Raw genomic sequence first — 22,705 nt, 5'->3', positions numbered from 1 at the left:
CCCTCTGTACATCCACACTTGTTCTACCATTTCTACCAGTTGTTGCAATTAACAAACTCCACTGTTTTTATTTTTTTATTATTATTTTTTCACTTTGAGTTACCGTGTATTTTGCTAAAACTTTAAAAACTTTACAAGGTTATTTTTTTAACATCTTTATTGGAGTATAATTGCTTCACAATGGTTTGCTAGTTTCTGCTGCACAACAAAGTGAATCAGCTATACATATACATATATCCCCATATCCCCTCCCTCTTGCTTCTCCCTCCCACCCTCCCTATCCCACCCCTCTAAGTGGACACAAAGCACTGAGCTGATCTCCCTGTGCTATGCGGCTGCTTCCCACTAGCTATCTCTTTTACCTTTGGTAGTGTATATATGTCCATGCCACTCTCTCACTTGGCCCTTCCCCCTCCCCACGTCCTCAGTCCATTCTCTACGTCTGTGTCTTTATTCCTGTCCTGCCCCTAGGTTCTTCAGAACCTTTTTTTTTTTTTTAAATTCCATATATATGTGTTAGCATACAATATTTGTTTTACTCTTTCTGACTTACTTCACTCTGTATGACAGTCTCTAGGTCCATCCACCTCACTACAAATAACTCAATTTCATTTCTTTCTATGGCTGAGTAATATTCCATTGTATATATGCACCACATCTTCTTTATCCATTCATCTGTCAATGAACACTTAGGTTGCTTCCATGTCCTGGCTATTGTAAATAGTGCTGCAGTGAACATTGTGCTACATGACTCTTTTTGAATTATGGTTTTCTCAGGGTATATGCCCAGTAGTGGGATTGCTGGGTCGTATGGTAGTTCTATTTTTAGTTTTTTAAGGAACCTCCATACTGTTCTCCACAGTGGCTGTATCAATTTACATTCCCACCAACAGTGCAAGAGGGTTACTTTTTCTCCACACCCTCTCCAGCATATATCATTTGTAGATTTTTTGATGATGGGCATTCTGACCGGTGTGAGCTGAAACTTCATTGTAGTTTTGATTTGCATTTCTCTCATGATTAGTGATGTTGAGCATCCTTTCATGTGTTTGTTGGCAGTCTGTATATCTTCTTTGGAGAAATGTCTATTTAGGTCTTCGGCCCATTTTTGGATTGGGTTGTTTGTTTTTTTGTTATTGAGCTGCATGAGCTGCTTGTAAATTTTGGGGAATAATCCTTTGTCAGTTACTTCATTTGCAAATATTTTCTCCCATTCTGAGGGTTGTCTTTTGGTCTTGTTTATGCTTTCCTTTGCTGTGAAAAAGCTTTTAAGTTTCATTAGGTCCCATTTATTTTTGTTTTTATTTCCATTTCTCTAGGAGGTGGGTCAAAAAGGACCTTGCTGTGATTTATGTCATGGAGTGTTCTGCCTATGTTTTCCTCTTAAGAGTTTGATAGTGTCTGGCCTTACATTTAGGTCTTTAATCCATTTTGAGTTTATTTTTGTGTATGGTGTTAGGGAGTGTTCTAATTTCATTCTTTTACATGTAGCTGTCCAGTTTTCCCAGCACCACTTATTGAAGAGGTTGTCTATCTCCATTGTATATTCTTGCCTCCTTTATCAGAGATAAGGTGACCATATGTGCGTGGCTTTATCTCTGGGCTTTCTATCCTGTTCCATTGATCTATCTTTCTGTTTCTGTGCCAGTACCATACTATCCTGATTACTGTAGCTTTGTAGTATAGTCTGAAGTCAGGGAGCCTGAATCCTCCAGCTCTGATACTCTTTCTCAAGATTGCTTTGGCTATTGGGGGTCTTTTGTGTTTCCATACAAATTGTGAAATTTTTTGTTCTAGTTCTGTGAAAAATGCCATTGATAGTTTGATAGGGATTGCATTGAATCTGTAGATTGCTTTGGGTAGTAGAGTCATTTTCACAATGTTGACTCTTCCAATCCAAAAACATGGTATATCTCTCCATTTGTTGGTATCATCTTTAATTTCTTTCATCAGTGTCTTATAGTTTTCTGCATACAGGTCTTTTGTTTACTTAGGTAGGCTTATTCCTAGGTATTTTGTTGCAGTGGTAAATGGGAGTGTTTCCTTAATTTCTCTTTCAGATTTTTCATCATCAGTGTATAGGAATGCAGGAGATTTCTGTGCATTAATTTTGTATCCTGCTACTTTACCAAATTCATTGATTAGCTCTAGTAGTTTGCTGGTAGCATCTTTGGGATTCTCTATGTATAGTATCATGTCATCTGCAAACAGTGACAGTTTTACTTCCTCCTTTCCGATTTGTATTCCTTTCATTTCTTTTTGTTCTCTGGTTGCTGTGGCTTGAACTTCCAAAACTATGTTGAATAATAGTAGTGAGAGTGGGCAACCTTGTCTTGTTCCTGATCTTAGTGGAAATGCTTTCAGTTTTTCACCATTGAGAACGATGTTGGCTGTGGGTTTGTCATATATGGCCTTTATTATGTTGAGGTAAGTTCCCTCTATGCCTACTTTCTGGAGGGTTTTTATCATAAATCGGTGTGGAATTTTGTTGAAAGCTTTCTCTGCATCTACTGAGATGATCATATGGTTTTTCTCCTTCAGTTTGTTAATATGGTTTATCACATTGATTGATTTGCATATATTGAAGAATCCTTGCATTCCTGGGATAAACCCCACTTGATCATGGTGTATTATCCTTTTAATGTGCTGTTGTATTCTGTTTGCTAGTATTTTGTTGAGGATTTTTGCATCTATGTTTATCAGTGATATTGGCCTGTAGGTTTCTTTCTTTGTGACATCCTTGTCTGGTTTTGGTATCAGGGTGATGGTGGCCTCGCAGAATGAGTTTGGGAGTGTTCCTCCCTCTGCTATATTTTGGAAGAGTTTGAGAAGAACAGGTGTTAACTCTTCTATGATGTTTGATAGAATTCCCCTGTGAAGCCATCTGGTCCTGGGCTTTTGTTTGTTGGAAGATTTTTAATCAGAGTCTCAATTTCAGTGCTTGTGATTGGTCTGTTTATATTTTCTATTTCTTCCTGATTCAGTCTCAGAAGGTTGTGCTTTTCTAAGAATTTGTCCATTTCTTCCAGGTTGTCCATTTTATTGGCATATAATTAGTTGCGTGCATTAATCTCTCATGATCCTTTGTATTTCTGCAGTGTCAGTTGTTACTTCTCCTTTTCATTTCTAATTCTGTTGATTTGAGTCTTCTCCCTTTTTTCCTTGATGAGTCTGGCTAATGGTTTATCAATTTTGTTTATCTTCTTAAAGAACCAGCTTTTAGTTTTATTGATCTTTGCTATCGTTTCCTTCATTTCTTTTTCATTTATTTATGATATGATCTTTATGATTTCTTTCCTTCTGTTAACTTTGGGTTTTTTTGTTCTTTCTGTACTTGCTTTAGGTGTAAGGTTAGGTTGTTTATTTGAGATTTTTCTTGTTTCTTGAGGTAGGATTGTATTGCTATAAACTTCTCTCTTAGACCTGCTTTTGCTCCATCCCATAGGTTTTCGGTCATCATGTTTTTATTGTCATTTGTTTCTAGGTATGTTTTGATTTCCTCTTTGATTTCTTCCGTGATCTCTTGGTTATTTAATAATGTATTGTTTAGCCTCCATGTGTTTATATTTTTTACAGATTTTTTCCTGTAATTGATATCTAGTCTCATAGCATTGTGGTCAGAAAAGATACTTGATACAATTTCAATTTTCTTAAATTTACCAAGGCTTGATTTGTGACCCAAGATATGATCTATCCTGGAGAATGTCCCATGAGCACTTGAGAAGAAAGTGTATTCTGTTGTTTTTGGATAGAATGTCCTATAAATATCAATAATTCCATCTTGTTTAATATATCATTTAAAGCTTGTGTTTCCTTATTTATTTTCATTTTGGATGATCTATCCATTAGTGAAAGTGGGGTGTTAAAGTCCCCTACTATGATTGTGTTACTGTCAATTTCCCCTTTTATAGCTGTTAGTATTTGCCTTATATATTGAGGTGCTCCTATGTTGGGTGCATAAATATTTACAATTGTTATATCTTCTTCCTGGATTGATCCCTTGATCATTATGCAGTGTCCTTCTTTGTCTCTGGTAATAGTCTTTGTTTTAAAGTCTATTTTGTCTGATATGAGAATTGTGACTCCAGCTTTCTTTAGATTTCCATTTGCATGGAATATCTTTTTCCATCCCCTCACTTTCAGTCTGTATGTGTCCCTAGGTCTGAAATGGGTCTCTTCTAGACAGCATACATATGGGTCTTGTTTTTGTATCCATTCAGCCAGTCTGTGTCATTTGGTTGGAGCATTTAATCCATTTACATTTAAGGTAATTATTGATGTGTATGTTCCTATTACCATATTAATTGTTTTAGGTTTGTTATTGTAGGTCTTTTCCTCTCTTGTGTTTCCTGCCTAGAGAAGTTCCTTTAGCATTTGTTGTAAAGTTGGTTTGTTGGTGGTGAATTCTCTTAGGTTTTAATTTCTCTGTCGCATCTGAATGAGATCCTTGCTGGGTAGAGTAATCTTGGTTGTAGGTGTTTCCCTTTCATCACTTTAAATACTTCCTGCCACTCCCTTCTGCCTTGCAGAGTTTCTGCTGAAAGCTCAGCTGTTAACCTTATGGGGATTCCCTTGTATGTTATTTGTTGTTTTTCCCTTGCTGCATTTAATATTTTTTCTGTGTATTAATTTTTTGATAGTTTGATTAATATGTCTCTTGGCGCATTTTCTCCTTGGATTTATCCTGTATGGGATTCTCTGTGCTTCCTGGACTTGACTGACTATTTTCTTTCCTATATTAGGGAAGTTTTCAACCATAATCTCTTCAAATATTTTCTCAGTCCCTTTCTTTTTCTCTTCTTCTGGGACCCCTGTAATTCGAATGTTGGTGCATTTATTGTTGTCCCAGAGGTCTCTGAGACTGTCCTCAATTCTTTTCATTCTTTTTTCTTTATTCTTCTCTGTGGTAGTTATTTCCACTATTTTATCTTCCAAGTCACTTATCCATTCTTCTGCCTCAGTTATTCTGCTATTGATTCCTTCTAGAGAATTTTTAATTTCATTTATATTGTGTTGTTCATCACTGTTTGTTTGCTCTTTAGTTCTTCTAGGTCCTTGTTAAACGTTTCTTGTATTTTCTCCATTCTACTTCCAAGATTTTGAATCATCTTTACTGTCATTACTCTGTATTCTTTTTCAGGTAGACTGCCTGTTTCCTCTTCATTTGTTTGGTCTGGTGGGTTTTAACCTTGCTCCTTCATCTGCTGTGTATTTCTCTGTCTTCTCCTTTTGCTTATATTACTGTGTTTGGGGTCTCCTTTTCACAGGCTGCAGGTTTGTAGTTCCCATTGTTTTTGGTGTCTTCCCCCCGTGGGTAAGGTTGGTTCAGTGGGTTGTGTAGGCTTCCTGGTGGAGGGGACTGGTGCCTGTGTTCTGGTGGATGAGGCTGGATCTTGTCTTTCTGGTGGGCAAGACTGCGTCCAGTGGTGTGTTATGGGGTGTCTGTGAACTTATTATGATTTTAGGCAGCATCTCTGCTAATGGGTGTGGTTGTGTTTCTGTCTGGCTAGTTGTTTGGCATGGGGAGTTCAGCACTGGAGCTTGCTGGTCATTGAGTGGAGCTGGGTCTTAGCGTTAAGATGGAGATCTCTGGGAGAGCGCTTGCTGATTGATATTACATGAGGCTGGGCCAGGAGGTCTCTGGTGGACCAATGTCCTGAGCTTGGCTCTCCCACCTCAGAGGCTCAGGCCTGACACCCGGACAGATCACCAAGACCCTGTTAGCTACACGGCCAGGTACGTGGGCAGTTTCTTGCCTTTTGGGAAGTCTGAGGTCTTCTGCCAGCATTCAGTAGGTGTTCTGTACGAGTTGTTACATACATGTAGATGTATTTTTGATGTATTTGTGGGGAGGAAGGTGATCTCCACATCTTACTTAACTCCTCCGCCATCTTGAACGTCCCCTGGCAATTATTTTTTTTTAACTTCTATTTATTCCACTCTTTTTAAAATCACCTCAGACAATATGTAATTTTTATGGTTTCCCTTGAGTCAAATTTTTGGTCCATATCGTTTGGGGAGTAGTCATAAATTAGAGTAATAAGCATATAGATGTTATGGTTAGATAGGCTTTTTTTTTCTTTTTTTTCCTAACTTGCTGTAGCTGATGCTTTTGATACCCCAGCCAGATGACCCTGTCTTCTGTTACAAGCCTATGTTTCCTACTGCGACTCTGCCTAAGGGCATTCCCTGGTCCAGGATGCAGACTTGGCCCTCACAAGGGGCAAGCTCTCAACCAATGACAGATAAAGAACACATAACGCATACACACCTGTTCATTAACACATCCTGTGTTGGCTTCCTTCTTCTGTGTTACTCCTCCATTCCCTCAGTGGTGGGTGCTTCCTCCATATTGTTATTTCAGGGTTTGCTTCTTGAGGAAGCCAATCTAAGATACCTGCCAAAGTTTTCCAGTTGTAAGTTACAGGATGCTTTCAAAATAAAAACATCACAAGAATGGTACCAATATATACACTATTGCAAATGAAGCTCATGGTGCATTGGAGGGTTTTTATGAACAACACTCATTAGATTCAGTGGGAAGGAGTCATAATGTGCTGTGCCCTTCAGCGTTCCTCTACCCCCGCTTTTGAGATTATTCATTAAACATTTCAATTGTCCTGAGAATGCTGCTAACATTTTCGAAGTTCTAGAGCTGTGCTGACAAATGGGAATGTTCTGCTCTGCCCCGTCTGGTAGCTGCTGAGTCACATGTGGCTGTTGAGCTCTTGACACATAACCAGTGCACTGAGAAACTGTATTGCTCATTTCATTTAAATTTAAATTGCTGCATGCGCTTCTGGCTACTCTACTGGATTGTACAGTTCTAGAGCTCTACGAGTATGAAAATTCTTTGTGAAAGTTTCCTCCTCATTGTTTTTCAGACTCTTTTTTCTTTCTTCTTTGAGTTGGCCTTATCCCAAATGGTGGGATGCTGATTTCATCAGTTTCAGCTGCATTCACGATGTGAAGCCACCGACTGTATAGAACTGAGGGGTGGAGTTAAGAAAGCCAGCTGGCTTTATAAATAGTTTGATAGAAGAGATTATAATTACTTACAGATTACATAGTACTTTTTACAGTGCATTACTGACCAGTGCAACTAGTCTACAGAATATGTATGGCATTATTTTGCTTACCTTATGGTTAGAGTTTCAGGACGTTTGCAAAGGTTAATGGTGGCAGCGATAATAAGGATTCCTTTCGATGGCCTCCAAGGCGCTATGCTATTTCCATCTCTCTCTGACCTCCAGGCTTCTTTCTTTCTTACACATGCCAAGATCACTTCCGATTTGGGAGCTTTATGCTGGTTTCTTCTGCCTGGAAGGCTCTTCTCTGAGGTCTCTGCATGGATGGCACCTTCTCATTTGGCCACTGCTCAAATGTCTCCCCCTCAAAGAGGCAGCCTTCCTGTTGGTTTTGTAGGTTTTTAAAAACATTGAATTAGATTCCAGTGACCTTAAATCAGAGGACTCAGAATTTGATCTTTAGGCTCATACTGATTTGTCAATATTACATAAGTATAGCATTTATTTATGATATATTATATACTTTAAAAATCCTTAAGTAGAATCCAGTATCTATTTGATATTAAAATGGGTAACCCTGGGTGAAATAGAGGAGCTAGATATTTTAGGCCTATATTAGTCTGTTGTTAATACACAACTACAGTTTGTGTTTTACATATGATTTTAATGAACTGTCTTGTTTTTAGGTTTTGAAGGCAATGAACTGACTCCTCTTGCAGCAATATGTGTGAAAATATATTCTGGAGGAAAAGAATTAAAGGTGGATGGCTCTATTCAAATTTCTCTCCCACTTCTACGTACAAATGGTATAAGTGCAGGGGATCACATACCTGCCTGGACATTTGATATGAACACAGGTATGTGAGCTAGGTGAAAAGGTTCTCAATATTTTAGAAATATGTTTCTATATTTTTATTTAAAAATTTCATCTTTATTGAGGTATAATTGACAAACTTTCTATATTTTATACACAATATTAAATTTTAATATGCATTATTTAAAACATTAAAATATTTATATTTGAATGTTTTATCTTTAGTAGAGTACTAAATCAGTAATATTATAATTTTAAGCACTTTGTTAATGACGAAAAGTGACCCTACTTTGATTAATATAATACAATTGTGGGGAAAAGGATATCACTGTTACATTTTAAGATAGCATTATTTACTCACATTCCCATGTTTTTATATTTTGAGCATAAATAAAATTTTTAAAATTATTTCTGCTCTTATGAGTTTATTTTTGTTTTGATAGGAAATATGAAGTTATATATAAAAGCTTGGCTAAAGCAATTGATAAATATATGCTAATTTCATGAAAATAACACTGTTTTTTATATGTATGTGTGTGTATATATGTATGTGTATTATATTTATAGAGAGAGAGAGAGAGTAGAGAGATTATTCTCCAAAAAAAAATCTTTCGTACCAATTTTGTTCCCTGAGTTTAGCCTCCTAAATAGCAGCTGGATGCACTTTTTTCCCTTCTGCTTCTCTCGGTTTTCTTGTGTTTCCATGTAAATAAGGTGGGAATCTTTACCAAAAAACAAAAATAAGAAAAGATGATCAGTCCAAAACTGGGTCCAGGGGTAGAACTGTCTTGGGTTAAGTCATGTTACACAACCTAGACAGTTTTGCAGGACTTGATTTCTTTCTTATCTGTTTCCTGTGTTAATACCTTTCTGGAATAGGATTTCCCTTCTGAGTATCAAGAAGGCTGTAGGTGCTCTCACTTTATACTACCCAGGTTAAAGTCCAACGGAAAGAGAAATTCTTTTCCTAGTAGCTATTACCTAAGCCCTTGGATTCACTGCATTTGTAGAATGGGGTTTGCATGCCCATCTTGGAACCAATCTTTGTGGTCCGCAAATAGATTGCACAAATTTACTTAGGCTTAAGTCATGTGTTGGAACTGGGATTGGAGCCCTAAACTAGTCATGTGGACTGAGAATAGGGAGCAGTAGATCCTCAAAGGAGATTTGGAATGAGGTTTCACTGTAACTGGAAGGGTAGGTAGTGAGGCACAAACACACACATGTTCACTATAGAAGATAAAAACATGGATATATTATTGTTTAAGAAAAACTGGAAACTATATAAGTAACAATGGTAGTTGTAAGGGACAAACTCTTCTTCTCTCAACTCTATTCTACACTCAAAACTTCACTTCTGGTCACCAAATGTGAGGGTGTTTTTTCTGTACCAAGCAGGACTCTTAACACGAGCTAATAAGTGTCCTAAAATTTCATTCAATTTAGACACTCTCTACCTGGAGTTAGTGTCAGATCCTACAGGTTAAGGGCTCGGTCCTGCAGCCCCCAACTCAAGAGGCCAGTTGCAAGTCCAGCTTGTCACCCATGCTTCTGCCCAGCTGGCTATAAATTGGAGGTTCCCATGACCCTCTCCTCGAGTTTGATAACTTGCTAGAACAGCACACAGGAAGACAGTTTACCAACGACTTGGTAATAGCCAGATGGAGGAGCTGCACAGGGCAGGGTATGGGAGAAGGGGCCTGGAGCTTCAGTGCTCTCTCCTCTGGGTGCTCCACCCTCCCAGCACCTCCACGTGTTCACCAACTCTGCTCTCTAAACCCTGGAGTTCAGGGATTTTTATGGAGGCCTTATTATGTAGGCATGCTTGATTAAATCGTTGAACACTGGTGATTGAGTTCAAGCTCCAGCCCCTCTTCCTCCTCTACAGGGGTGCGTAGGGGTGGGGATGAAAGGTCCAACTCTCTGATCACGTGGTTGGCTCCTCTGGCAACCAGCCTCCTATCCACAGGGACTTTCCAAAATTCATCTCATTAACATAAACTCAGGTGTCATTGAAAGCAGCTTGTTACGAACAACAAAAGACACTCTCCACCTTTTTGGACCTTATCACATAGGAAATTCCGAGGTTTTAGGAGCTCTGTGCCAGGACTGGTGATTAAAACCACATATATATTTCTTATTATAAATCACAATGTCACAGTGGTATACTACTGTTAAACATTGGATTAAGAGCTCTAAGACCTGGATTCTGGTCCATTTACCAGCAGTGTGATTTTGAACAAATCACTTAATTTATTCCGGCCTCAATTTCCTGATTTGTTGAATAAGAGAATTGTTTTAAGACACTTTAAAGAAGAATATCTGCTTTGAGTTCTGCTTTCTGATTCTTTCTCCTGAAAAAGGCTTTTGTCTCTAATGTACCTTCCAGTGGCACAATTTTTGAATTAATTTGTCACATATGTAATGCTTAGTTTTAATGTGACTATTTAAAAAGCAGTAGGTTGACTTATTCTGATAATTCCAAGTTTGTCTACCTTATTAAAAACACTGTTTTACATGTTATAGATATACATCATTACAAGGAATCAATAAACCAAATACAACTATACACCAAACTTACAAATAGCTTTGTTATGCTGGACTTCATAAAAGATACTGGCTTTACTGAATGCTTTTTTCTGTGGATAACATTTAACTGAATCCAAATAGCATTTTTTAAAGTTTTAAAAAATTGAGCTCTAAAAGAGCTATGCCAGCAGTACTAGAACAAAACAGTATTTAATAAATAATAAGGCCATAAAACATAGACTATAAGTGTTTAATCAGAATCCCAGAATAGGTAACAACCACCTGTTGATAAATGTGGATTTAATTACTCACATTCTTATTAAGACATATCTCAATATGCACAATGTAGACATTATTTGGAGTCATGATTTCCCTAAATAGATCTATATCCTTAGTTTATTAGTATTGATTTTATTTCCTTTAGTCTTAACAAATCAAATTATTCTATTTAATATATTATAATATGTACTGTATTATGATGTAATATATATATCATCCCATGATAATATATTGCCACAGTTTTCATAATCTTTGAAAAAGTCTTGCAAAGTATTCTATACATGACTATCAGCAAACTCCTATCAGCATTAAAGATATATAAACTAATTGATTAGTATTTTTTACTTGCCTTCCTTTGTAGGTGCTTGGGTAAATCATGGCCGGGGAATGGTCAAGGAATATAACAATCATTTAATTTGGACATACGAGGCACCTCATTTGGGCTACTGGATAGCAGCTCCACTTCCAGGAACTAGAGGTATGGTAAAAATGAAACAGAGAGTAAATTTTAAAAAGTCCAAATAGTCATGCTGAAATTGATATTAGGAGATTCCTGTTTTATTCTGAGCATTGCCACTTACTGTATGACACTGGAAAAAGCTTTTAGTCTCTTGATCTCAGCTTTATTTTATTTTTTCCATGTGTATCAAGAAAGATTAAATTCCATGAACTCGAAGGTCCTTTATAGCTGTAATATCAGATGAATCTGAAGTATGAAGTGTATTCAAATCAAGAATTTCCTTAGTTTACTTTTTATGAATAAATTCTACCCAGATCAGTTAGAGTTTTTGGTTGCAAAAAACAGGAATAGATTTTAGATAATTAAAAAAATGTGTTAGGATATAGGGAGTTTGCAGGATCCTAGGGAAAGCTGAAGAAGCAGATTATAAAAGGCAGGAATCCTAGAGGGCCCAGTTAGCAGACCTACTTGACTGTCTTTGGAAGACTGCTGCTTCATAACAGCTGATACTAACCCTTTGCAGTCCTTTCCTCATACTGGTCCTGATCTTTCTAGAGATGTGGAATTTAGATGGGCCCAGACTTAGGTCGTGAGCATTCTCCTTGGTGGGGCTGTGGTGGGGAGGAGGAGGGGCTGTTGAATAATAGTGTCCCCAGACTGTTTCCGAGATAAGACAAGTGATAGCTCAAATGGAGAGTGGCCTGACATATGCACAGAAGGTGGACAAAAACCAAGAGCTATCTGCTAGGAATGGCCTATTCATATTCTAGGAGAAATAAGTATTTCATTTTTCCTAGATTTAACATGGTATCAAATTATCTATTTACTTTGTACTTAAACACAACTCAAGACGTAGGATTTCTATCTCAAAATACTCAAACATTGCATGTTTCATCCATTAATTCATCTTAAAAAAAGAAATACCCTAACCTACTGTAGTGTAGACTGGTTGCATCATGGACCTGCTACCACTTTCTAGGGCATCTGGGTGTTCACTGGTATAAATTCTTGGCTTTCCCTGCTGCCAGCTCTGCTAAGTCAACTTTCCAGCAGTCAGCATCTTGTTGCTCTTGTCTCTTATCTCAGTCTGCCTTAACCTATGGATTTTTGTCTATTTATAAAAACAAAACATCATCAAAAAGTCTACAAACAATAAATGCTGGCGAGGGTGTGGAGAAAAGGGAACCCTCTTGCACTGTTGGTGGGAATGTAAATTGATACAGCCACTATGGAGAACAGTATGGAGGTTCCTTAAAAAACTAAAAATAGAACTACCATATGACCCAGCAATACCACTACTGGGCATATACCCTGAGAAAACCATAATTCAAAAAGAGTCATATACCACAATGTTCATTGCAGCACTATTTACAATAGCCAGGACATGGAAGCAACGTCGGTGTCCATCAACAGATGAATGGATAAAGAAGATGTGGCACATATATACAATGGAATATTACTCAGCCATAAAAAGAAATGAAATTGAGTTATTTGTAGCAAGGCAGATGGACCTAGAGTCTGTCATACAGAATGAAGTCTGTCAGAAAGAGAAAAACAAATACTGTATGCTAACACACATATATGGAATCTAAAAAAAAAAAAAAAGGTTCTGAAGAACCTAGGGGCAGGACAGGAATAAAGATGCAGACTTAGAGAATGGACTTGAGGACAGAGGGAGGGGGAAGGGTAAGCTGTGACAAAGCAAGAGAGAGGCATGGACATATATACGCTACCAAATATAAGGTAGATAGCTAGTGGGAAGCAGCCGCATAGCACAGGGAGATCAGCTCGGTGCTTTGTGACCACCTAGAGGGGTGGGATAGGGAGAGTGGGAGGGAGATGCAAGAGGGAGGGGATATGGGGATATATGGATACATATAGATGATTCACTTTGTTATACAGCAGAAACTAACACAGCATTGTAAAGCAAGTGTACTCCAAGATGAAAAAAATAAAATAATATTAAAAAAAACAAAACAAAGCTTTCAGTGTCATTTTAGTAAAGTTTAGGGAAAGTGTGAAAGCCGAATGCGTATGTCATTCCTTCATCTTTAATCATGTGTCAGAGAAAATTCTTTTGGTTTATCTAGTGTCTTGGTTCCCAGCTGAAAGGCAGCTGCAACCTGGCTATTTCATGCTGTTCAGGAATAGTCCCAGTGCACACCCTGATCCAGGATGTGGATGATATTTTACATACATTTCTCTGTAGCAGTTTATCTGCTAACTTTGTTAGCAATTTATCTGCTAACTTTGTTAGGCTTTGATTTTTTTCTGCAATTTTAAAAATAGTTTGATATTTTCATTTTACATTTGACAACCTTTGAATTTTAAACCATGCAAGGTAACAAGACTTTTTTTCATTGAAGCTAAAATTTAGTATTTCAATAGAAGAAATATGAGCTATTAATATTAACCATTACGATCAAGAGGATGTTCTGTTTTTGTTTGAACTTAGTGCTTATGAGATTTATTCAGAAACCAGAGGGTGATTACTTTTGTTTTTCATGGTGCAAAATATCATGCAATCTTGCCAGCTATCTGACCATATCCAATTCTAGATTTGCAACTATAAAATGATGAAAAGATGAAAAAGAACAATATTTAATACTTCAGCTAAATCCAAGTTCTTTCATTTCTAATAAAAATGACCTAAGGGGCACTTGAGTTTTATAGAGAAGTGTGCTTTCCACTGAAAATATACCTGAAGCAACCAATCTATACAAGATGACTATGAATTCTAAAAGCTGAAATAATTTTCTAAAATAGGTGGAAGTTTTGTTTTAGCTTGTATGTCAGGAATGATTTTGTGTGAATCAGAGTACTAACACAGAAGTGTGGGATTCCCATTCAGTTTGAATTAGATACCTTCTAGTGATGGTTTTGAAAAATCCATATGAGAAATATGGATAACTTGATAACTTGACTGTAGTTCTGGCTTTGACAGTAATTAACAGGGTAAGCTTGAAATAGGTACTTACCCATCTGAGTATTCGTTTTCTCTTTTCTAAATTGCGGGAGTTGGATATGAGGATCACTAATGTCCCTAAACATTTTAGGATGCGAGTGTTACAGTAAACTCAAAACTGGTCCTATGATGGGCCAGTTAGCGTCTGGTGTGCTAGAGCTACTTTAGTTATAATTTGGTTAATAATATACTAAATCTGTTTTTAAAGTAAATCTTAATATTTTTTCAAGGAATTCTAGAAATCTGTTTAAGTGCAAGAAATTAAAATCAATTGGTTTTTCACAGATTGCTACAGGTAAGTAGGTGGCTGAGTATAGAATTTATTAAACAAGTACCATTACTTTTTTTAAATATGCATTTTCAGGTATATTTGAATGAAAATATATTGTAATTTTCTACCTTTCTAACCCCTTTTGGGCATGCGCATATACACCCAGTGCGCCCACACACACATGCAGATGTATGCTTTTTTGCTATTGTCATACATATAAGATTTGGGACAAATGCAACAATGTCAGCCTCTTAATTCCAAAAGTGAGTTCTGTTGGGATTCTGTGGAGTGAAAATTGTTAGCATTACTCTATTGTGGAAATATATATTCAATATTCTTTTGGAGAAGAAGTTGAATTTCACCCAGTGAATAGCCGAACTTTGTTGCAGCTCTGGTTCCTGAATAAGAATCTGTAGGTAGAATTGTTACTCTTATCTCTTTTTTGTTTGAAGAAATTTCATATTGTGCGATGCTGTGCTTGGTTGCCTATTCAATATGATAAACATTTTATTATCAGTTACCATATAGGAAAGCATGGTCAATACTGAAGTGCCTGTTCTTCTATAACCTTGATGTTTCATTTAACAACAGTGGTATAATATAGCTAACACTTACTGAGTGCTTATCACGTGCTAAGCACTGTCGTAAATATTTATACGTATTGACCCATTTAATCTTTGTAACAACCCACGTGGGTGAGGTATGACAGTTATGGGCTGAGACACAAGTAAATGAAGCCTGCCCAATACCTCACAGGAAGAAAGGGTGAGGCCAGGATTCCAGTTCAGGCATTCTGGCTCTAAAGTCTGAATGCATAACCACAACACTGCTTCTCCAAATCCTTTAATATTACTATTACTTTAATCAACTTAGATGATGCAAAAGTTAAAGGATCTAAAGGCCTCATGATCCTTAGTGTTTCCAGTGTCCTTGGTGAAGCTGAAAGCGTCACGCTGGACATCTTCTCATGGTCAAGATGACCAGAAAATCGGGTGTCTCATCACCTTGAATACATATTAAAATCCAGTTGATACTGATCTGTGGAGTTGTTGTTATATACATTTTTGAGCAAAATTGGGTCTTAGTGACGTTGAAACATTACCTCAAGATAAGTTGCATTTATTTTCATGCAGAATATTCATAGCCTGCCCTGATCATCCCAGTGCTTAGTCTGCTTTTACCGCAGTTAAGCTAATTACAACAGCACTGTATATGTGTGCTCATTGTATATATTTGCTCATGAAGAAGAATAATGGCTCACCTGTGCCGCTGCTGGGCTTAGCTTGCTGGGATCATAGCGTCATCTTGTTCTGGAGTCCAGCCTGCAATTAAAAGTTGCAACTTTTAATTCTTCAGGTCCCCCAGTTTTTGCATTCTCTTTGGTCCTTTTCATCCCTGCTTACTTTGGCAAATTCTTTTTGGATTTATCTTTAAAATTTCTTTTTTAATCAAATGCAGCTAATCATAGTCAACACTCACTACATTCTATCTCAAAACCTCTTTGCACAAAGCTCTCGTTAGAAATATTTTCTCCCAGTTTATTCCAGCAAATATTTTGCTACCACATGGCTTGGGCCACCATTTTTATTGCCTCCTGCAACAGTTTCCTCACTGCCTGGCTTGGAAGCCAGTGTCACACATTTTAGGTTTTGTCATAGCAGCACTTCAGCATCTCGCTGCCACTGTCTGCAATACTCAGCCATAAGTAACAAATAAACCTGTTATCTCAGCAGCTAACGATAGCAAACACTTGTTTGTTGCTTTCACTTCATGACTGTTGGGCTTGGCTTGGTTCAGCTCAACATTTTTTCTCGTTCCAGAACCTAGGTTGAAGGAATAGCAAAACTTTGGGATATACTATTCACATAATAGAGGGCCTTAGCAAGAGGACAGGCCATTCAGGCGGCCTCATTTAAGATGCTCACATTTCACTGGGCAGAGCAAGTCAATTGATTAAGCCCAAAGAGGGTAGGGAAAGTAATCTCCACCCACAAAGAAGCCTGCCATGGGAGGGGAGCAAATAAATACAACCGTGTATACACACATTTAGTCTGCCTTGCCCAAGATAGGACATTGAAAATTTGACCTAAAATAATATATTTTCTCTTTGTTTATTTTGAACCATTTAGGGTCAGGTATAAATGGAGATTCAAAGGACATAACTGCCTACCACACAGTGTTTCTTTCAGCCATATTAGGAGGAACAATAGTTATTGTCATTGGATTTTTTGCTGTACTTCTTTGTTATTGCAGGTAAGAACAGTATTAATGTGTATGAACACAGAAACTATCAGACTATAGTATCATGTCAGTTCTGTGTATTACAATGTTAGTAGAAATCAATGGTTTGATCTTTAAAATATGTAGATTAAAATAAAAATGGATATATTCTTAGAGTAGCATTGCATATATTAATAAACATATTATGAGACGATTTTTTTAAATGAAACCTTCTAGATAAGTTTTAAACATTTTTTTGCCTTCTCTTCTACTCTAGGGATAAGTGTGGTACTCCACAGAAAAGAGAAAGAAATATCACTAAACTTGAGGTCCTCAAGAGAGACCAGACAACTTCAACAACTCACATAAATCACATCAGTTCAGTCAAAGTTGCATTAAAAACCGAGGACAAGTCACAGTTATTCAGTGCCAAAAGCTCCTCGTACAACCCTCAGAAAAAGGAACCATCAAAGGTAGAAGCAGAAGAAAGAGTTTCCATGGTAAAAACTCGGGACAGTTTAAAAATCTACAATGAAGATGTTTCATTTGTGTCAGTCAATCAAAATAATTACTCAAGAAACCCAGCTCAGTCTTTGGAGCCCAATGTAGGGTCCAAACAACCTAAACATATTAACAACAATATATCTTCATCTCTAGGTGATGCTCAAGAGGAAAAGAGGTATCTCACAGGTAGTGAAGATGTGTATGGGCATTCTCACATTCCAGAACAGCTTATGCATATCTACAGCCAGCCCATTGCCATCCTTCAGACATCTGACCTCTTCTCCACTCCAGAGCAGTTACATACTGCTAAGTCAGCTACTTTGCCAAGAAAGGGACAGTTAGTCTATGGCCAATTGATGGAACCAGTAAATAGAGAGAACTTTACGCAGACATTGCCCAAAATGCCAATGCATTCTCATGTACAGCCACCAGATGCCAGGGAAGAGAATATCCCACTCGAAGGTCAACAGAGCTTGCCATCCCAAACTGCAGATTGGAGCCGGTATTCAAACAGCCTACTAGAATCTGTTTCTGTTCCTGGAACACTAAATGAAGCTGTTGTAATGACTCCCTTTTCATCAGAGCTTCAAGGAATTTCAGAACAGACCCTCCTAGAACTGTCCAAAGGAAAGCCCTCCCCCCATCCCAGAGCCTGGTTTGTGTCTCTTGATGGAAAGCCAGTCGCACAAGTGAGGCATTCCTTCATAGACCTGAAAAAGGGCAAGAGAGCCCAGAGCAACGACACGAGTCTGGACTCTGGGGTAGACATGAATGAGCACCACTCAAGTAGAAAACTGGAGAGGGAAAAAACGTTCATCAAAAGTATGCATCAGCCTAAGATCCTTTACTTAGAAGATTTAGACCTGAGCAGTAGTGAGAGTGGAACCACTGTCTGCTCCCCTGAGGACCCAGCTTTAAGGCACTTCCTAGATGGAGGGAGTGGAGCTATCATGGAGCACCCTGGGGAAGAGTCCCCAGGAAGAAAAAGCACCGTTGAAGATTTTGAAGCCAATATATCCCCCACGAAAAAAAGGGGAAGACCACCACTAGTCAAAAAAGATAGCAAGACTAATATCTGGAAGAAGCGAGAGGAACGCCCACTGATTCCCATCAATTAACAGCAAGAGTGGTTGTGTCTCTGCTGTCTCGTGCTGTTTATTCTTGCTTGTTGTTGTAAACTGCCGTATGAACTTCTGCAGAAGTTGAGACTGAGCAATCTCATGGTCCCTGGACATGTCTCAAGCAGAGTAAATAGTAAAATGGTAATTCAGTAGTGAGAGAAAGATACCAAGGAATGCTTTTTCTGGCCTATTCTTTTCATTTATTTTTGGGTGATGAATTTGAAGTATCCAAGAGTTCAAAATGTGAAATAGCTTCAAGATGTTAGTTATCCAAAAATGTTGCTCAGTCAGCAAGTTGAGTCCTGACTCTGAAGAATAACAGTGAAAAGTGTACTCCTAAAGTTGCTTCCAAAAATGTTGCTTCTGCTTTGATGACCAACCCTGTGAAATGTTTAGAAATGAAACTGTATTCTTCAGGCATCATATTCTTGTGAAATGTTACTATTATGTTCTCCACTGCCTATACTTGAAAATAACTTGATAAATATTCTGGATTGATGTTATTCTAGAGTTCAAAGGCCAAACCTCATTTTCTTTCTTTTTTTAAACAGCATGTGTATTGTTATCAACCCAAAAGTAAATTCCATACTCACATAAGATGGGCAAGAAGCTACTTGGTTGTTAGAGAGGGAAATGCCAGCTCTTTGGTTGTTTTTGGATACAACGTCACAGAATAAAAAGGTGTTAGTTTATTTAGAAATCCGAGAAATGAATGCCCTGATACTGAATTTTTATTTAAAAATTTCTTACCCACTTCCCCATCACCAAAAGTGAAGTGAGCTTAGCTGTCAAGGAAAACTTTTTACCAATCTAAAAAAAAAAAAAAACCCAAACATTCCTCCCCCTCCCCAATTTTTAGTTTAAGACTCACTGATACATGTAGGCTAAAATCAGTTTTAAGGTATTTCTTCTATTTAAAAAAATTTAGTCACTTAAACACTATTAAACTTGATTTAAAAAATCAATGAATTGAAAGTTTCTTATGAACACTCAAAATTAAAATATATGGAGCTAAAGGAAGTAAATATTTCAATATTTTCTGAAATGTCAAGCAGAAAAAAAAATGCCATTTCCCTGAGAGAGACTCAAAAATACCTTCATGATAGTAGGTGTATATCCAGATCTTTTTCTTCAGTTGACATTCATAAAAAATGTTTGGGAAAAACAGTTTCAATTTCATGGGAAAAGTAAAAGATTTTTCTTAAATCACTTAAATGCTTTAAGTTATATAACATTTTTTCCAAGTTTGGAAGTCATATATTCATATTCTTTTCATCATAGCAAAGAATTCAGTGTGAACACATTCAACAGCTCTTTTTAATTATGTGTTTTCAACTCCAAATTATCATTCCTATGTCCTAAAAATGAAGCTCTTTGTTAATTAAAATCAGCTCATCCCATTTTTCTTAATTTCCATAAAGACAGATGTCTGAAGCAGCTTCCCCTTTCCCCTGGGGAAAAAATGAAACTAAACTGCTTTATTTCTCATGCCCTACTAATTAACTTGGAAGCAACATAGAGACCCAAGGCACATAAACAAGTTGAAAGAACTAAAATTAGCCACATTAGCTTCAGTCAAATTATATAGATATACAACAAAAGGCAACAGCTTTTTCCCCAAGACAGTAGACTTCAGCCAGTTTTTTCCTGCAACCATTTCTGAAGCATCTAACATGTCAGATATAACACTCCTACCTTTCTGTATTAACCCGAAGAATTTAAGACCTAGGCAGAAGTTTGCTATATTCTACCCCAATCCATGAAACAGATAAATGTTTTGGATAATACCTAGATTTACTTTTTTTTTGGGGGGGGGAGTGATAAGGTCCAAAATTAGAAGCGGCTTCTTATTGGTTTACACAGAAAGATGTAGCAAAAGCGGCATAAATGAAAATGATTTGGAAAAGGTTAAGGAGTTAGTGCTCTGCTGAAGTGCCTTTGATATAGACTTGCTTTATTAGAAGGATATGATAACATCTTTCTTAAATGTGCATTTTCTTTCTGTTAGCCAAATTAAACAGATGTGCCGTTTTTATTAATTAAAAATATAGACCTCGTGTTTCACGTTGGAACAATGAATTTTGCATGCCAGTGACATCTCTTTGTGTGTTTAATTATTTTTTGAATCCAGTTTATATTGATACATTGTTTATGTTGGAATGAAGTTAGAAACTATATAGTAATATATTGCACTTCAATATTTTAAGTGTATATTTTCCCCACCCTTAAAAATGTTTAATCTCTTATCTTGGTAATGGAATACACACATTGATATAAGGGTATACCATTCAGGTATGCCACTTACTCATTCTTGTGTAAAGGAAATGAGAAGATGTATCCCCAAGGGCTTTTCTAGAAATACTGTTTTTGGTTTCAGAATAAAGTCTTATTTTTTTATACACTGCACATTCTGTTCTTAATTGGGAAGTATAGGCAATTTATCTTTTCTAATGATCCAAACAAAATGTGAGTAGTTCACAGATTTCCTGTTAAAAAGCTGAAGCCATCTACTTTTTCTTAACCCAAGTGATAATAAACCTGCAATATTCGCAACTTTCTTAAAATTTTTAAATTGAAAACCAACAGTTTTTTGCAAATGAAAACCTTGAGAATTTTGGTCACAAATGTTAACATCTGTGGATCCTTTATATATACTTTGGATATATCTTAAAGGCAAAATTATCCCTTAATTAACTGATGGGTTCATTTACTAAAGCACAGCTATATGTATTTTTGAATACATATTATGCTCTTGAATTTATAAAATCCATTTTTATGACATTTATGCAGTTGTATAGGGATTACGCCCTTTTATAATACACAGTATAGCACGAAGGTCACCAGTATTGAGGAATAAAAGCACTTCTTTGCTTTGGCAGTCATTTTCAGATCACTTTCTATGTGTTTGAATCCTCTGGTATCAATACATAGTATAGAGTTTTAGGGGTCTGTGGGTCAAATTGTGTCCCTCAAAACTTCCCAGGAAGGTGAAGCTCAAAGTTACGTATTCATTTATAGGGAATGAAGTACTCATTTCTCCATGTACTAGAGTTGTAAAGAATTTGACTATGTTAATTTCCATCTCAGACCTAGAGTTGACATTTTGCTCTCTTGTTTCCAAGTGTTTCTATCTTTTGTATTTTTTCATCAGAGGAATCTCACATTTCAGTGTACTTAGTGCCATTACTAGGATATTTACTGCTGAAAACTGTTAACAATCTGAAGATTTGAAAAATGTTAAACATAGTTCAGTAAAGATAATAAAATAAATCTAAAAATGTACTTGATGCATTGTTTTATTTTGGGTAAACTATGAAACATTCCTTCCCAAACTGTTGTTTAATATAGCGGATATTCAATTATTTTTTCTTTATTACACTCCCTATAGTAAAATAAACATATTTGAATACCCTTTGTTTATATAATGAACTTGATTTCTCTTTGTATTTCACGTTCTCCAAGGTTCACATTTTTACTACTAAAGCTGAGTATAGACATTATTTTTCCATTCAATGAGAATACTTTTCAAGATAATCTGATAGATATTTAGGTAGTTGCAGTTTTATATTCTAAAGGAGAAATGATACAATACACCCTCCCACAGCCCCTGCAAAAAAATTTCTTTTGACTTTAAACCAAAGACTAAATGATGACACAAAGGCTGTTTACACTTAGAGAGTTAGATCTCCTTCAAGACGCTTTCTGCTCAGTTAATTGAACAATGCCCAAGTTCATGCAGTCTGTATTTTGGGGCTTTAGATCTTTTAGAATGATTATCCTGACTTCATGTTTTTGGACATTTTGTACAACTTAAATAAATATGGTACTAGAAATACCTGTGGTCAGTTCTAATGGGAATTGGGCTCTGAATCTACTCACAAACACAGTGGAGATTATGACCCTCAACACTGGTGTTGAAATAGACACTTCCGCTTGGATCCCCAAGTGCAAGCCAGGCTATGGCCACCTTTTTCAGGGCCTGGTCTCCATCTAGGAGAGTGTGGAGTCTTAATAGAAATGATGTAGCCCCTGGAAGAATCATGCAGGACCCAACCTCACATGGAATTGGTTGTAACAGAAAAGAGATTTCATAAATCACAATCAGAAATTTAGCTTCCAAACAGACTGAAGTTCATGAACTGTTCATCACATTCTCAAGGGAAATTAATATGGGAAGACGGATATGTAGGAACTACAGGGAAAAAAGTGAATGGAGTTAGTAGGTATTTTTAAAAGTTTATCAAAAGTCTTCACTCATCAGTTCTTGATAATTGTGACAGCTAATCAGGGACCCTTCCTTTGAACTACATGCTGGAAAAATGTTAAACTATATGGTAGTGTTGCTTTATCTAGACTTCATAAAATCATCTTTTGGCCTTTTTATAGGTGGATTTCTTTATCATAAGCTACAGTGAGATAGCTTGATTCCAACAGTAAGCTCTCTCTAAATAAATTGAGTTAATTTCTTTTGCAAAATCAGCCCTATTGTCTTAGATTTGGATATGTTTTCTCCA

General features: G+C 36.8%; 1 protein-coding gene across 2 annotated transcripts in view; it reads left to right on the top strand.

Moving 5' to 3' along the window:
• FAM171B (family with sequence similarity 171 member B) overlaps positions 1–21,602 on the top strand; it is a 66,032-nt gene extending 44,430 nt beyond the window's left edge. For both annotated transcript variants that reach the window (XM_030850162.2, XM_060302167.1), the window contains exons 5-8: positions 7,715–7,885; positions 11,012–11,128; positions 16,476–16,599; positions 16,844–21,602. In XM_030850162.2, coding sequence (XP_030706022.1) covers positions 7,715–7,885; positions 11,012–11,128; positions 16,476–16,599; positions 16,844–18,188 — 1,757 coding nt within the window. In that variant the 3' untranslated portion in view covers positions 18,189–21,602. The remainder of the gene's footprint in view (positions 1–7,714; positions 7,886–11,011; positions 11,129–16,475; positions 16,600–16,843) is intronic.
• The last annotated feature ends 1,103 nt before the right edge of the window (positions 21,603–22,705 follow it).

This window comes from Globicephala melas, chromosome 7 (assembly GCF_963455315.2).
Source record: "Globicephala melas chromosome 7, mGloMel1.2, whole genome shotgun sequence".
NCBI classification, from domain to species: domain Eukaryota; kingdom Metazoa; phylum Chordata; class Mammalia; order Artiodactyla; family Delphinidae; genus Globicephala; species Globicephala melas.
This window is presented reverse-complemented; position numbering and strand designations above follow the sequence as displayed.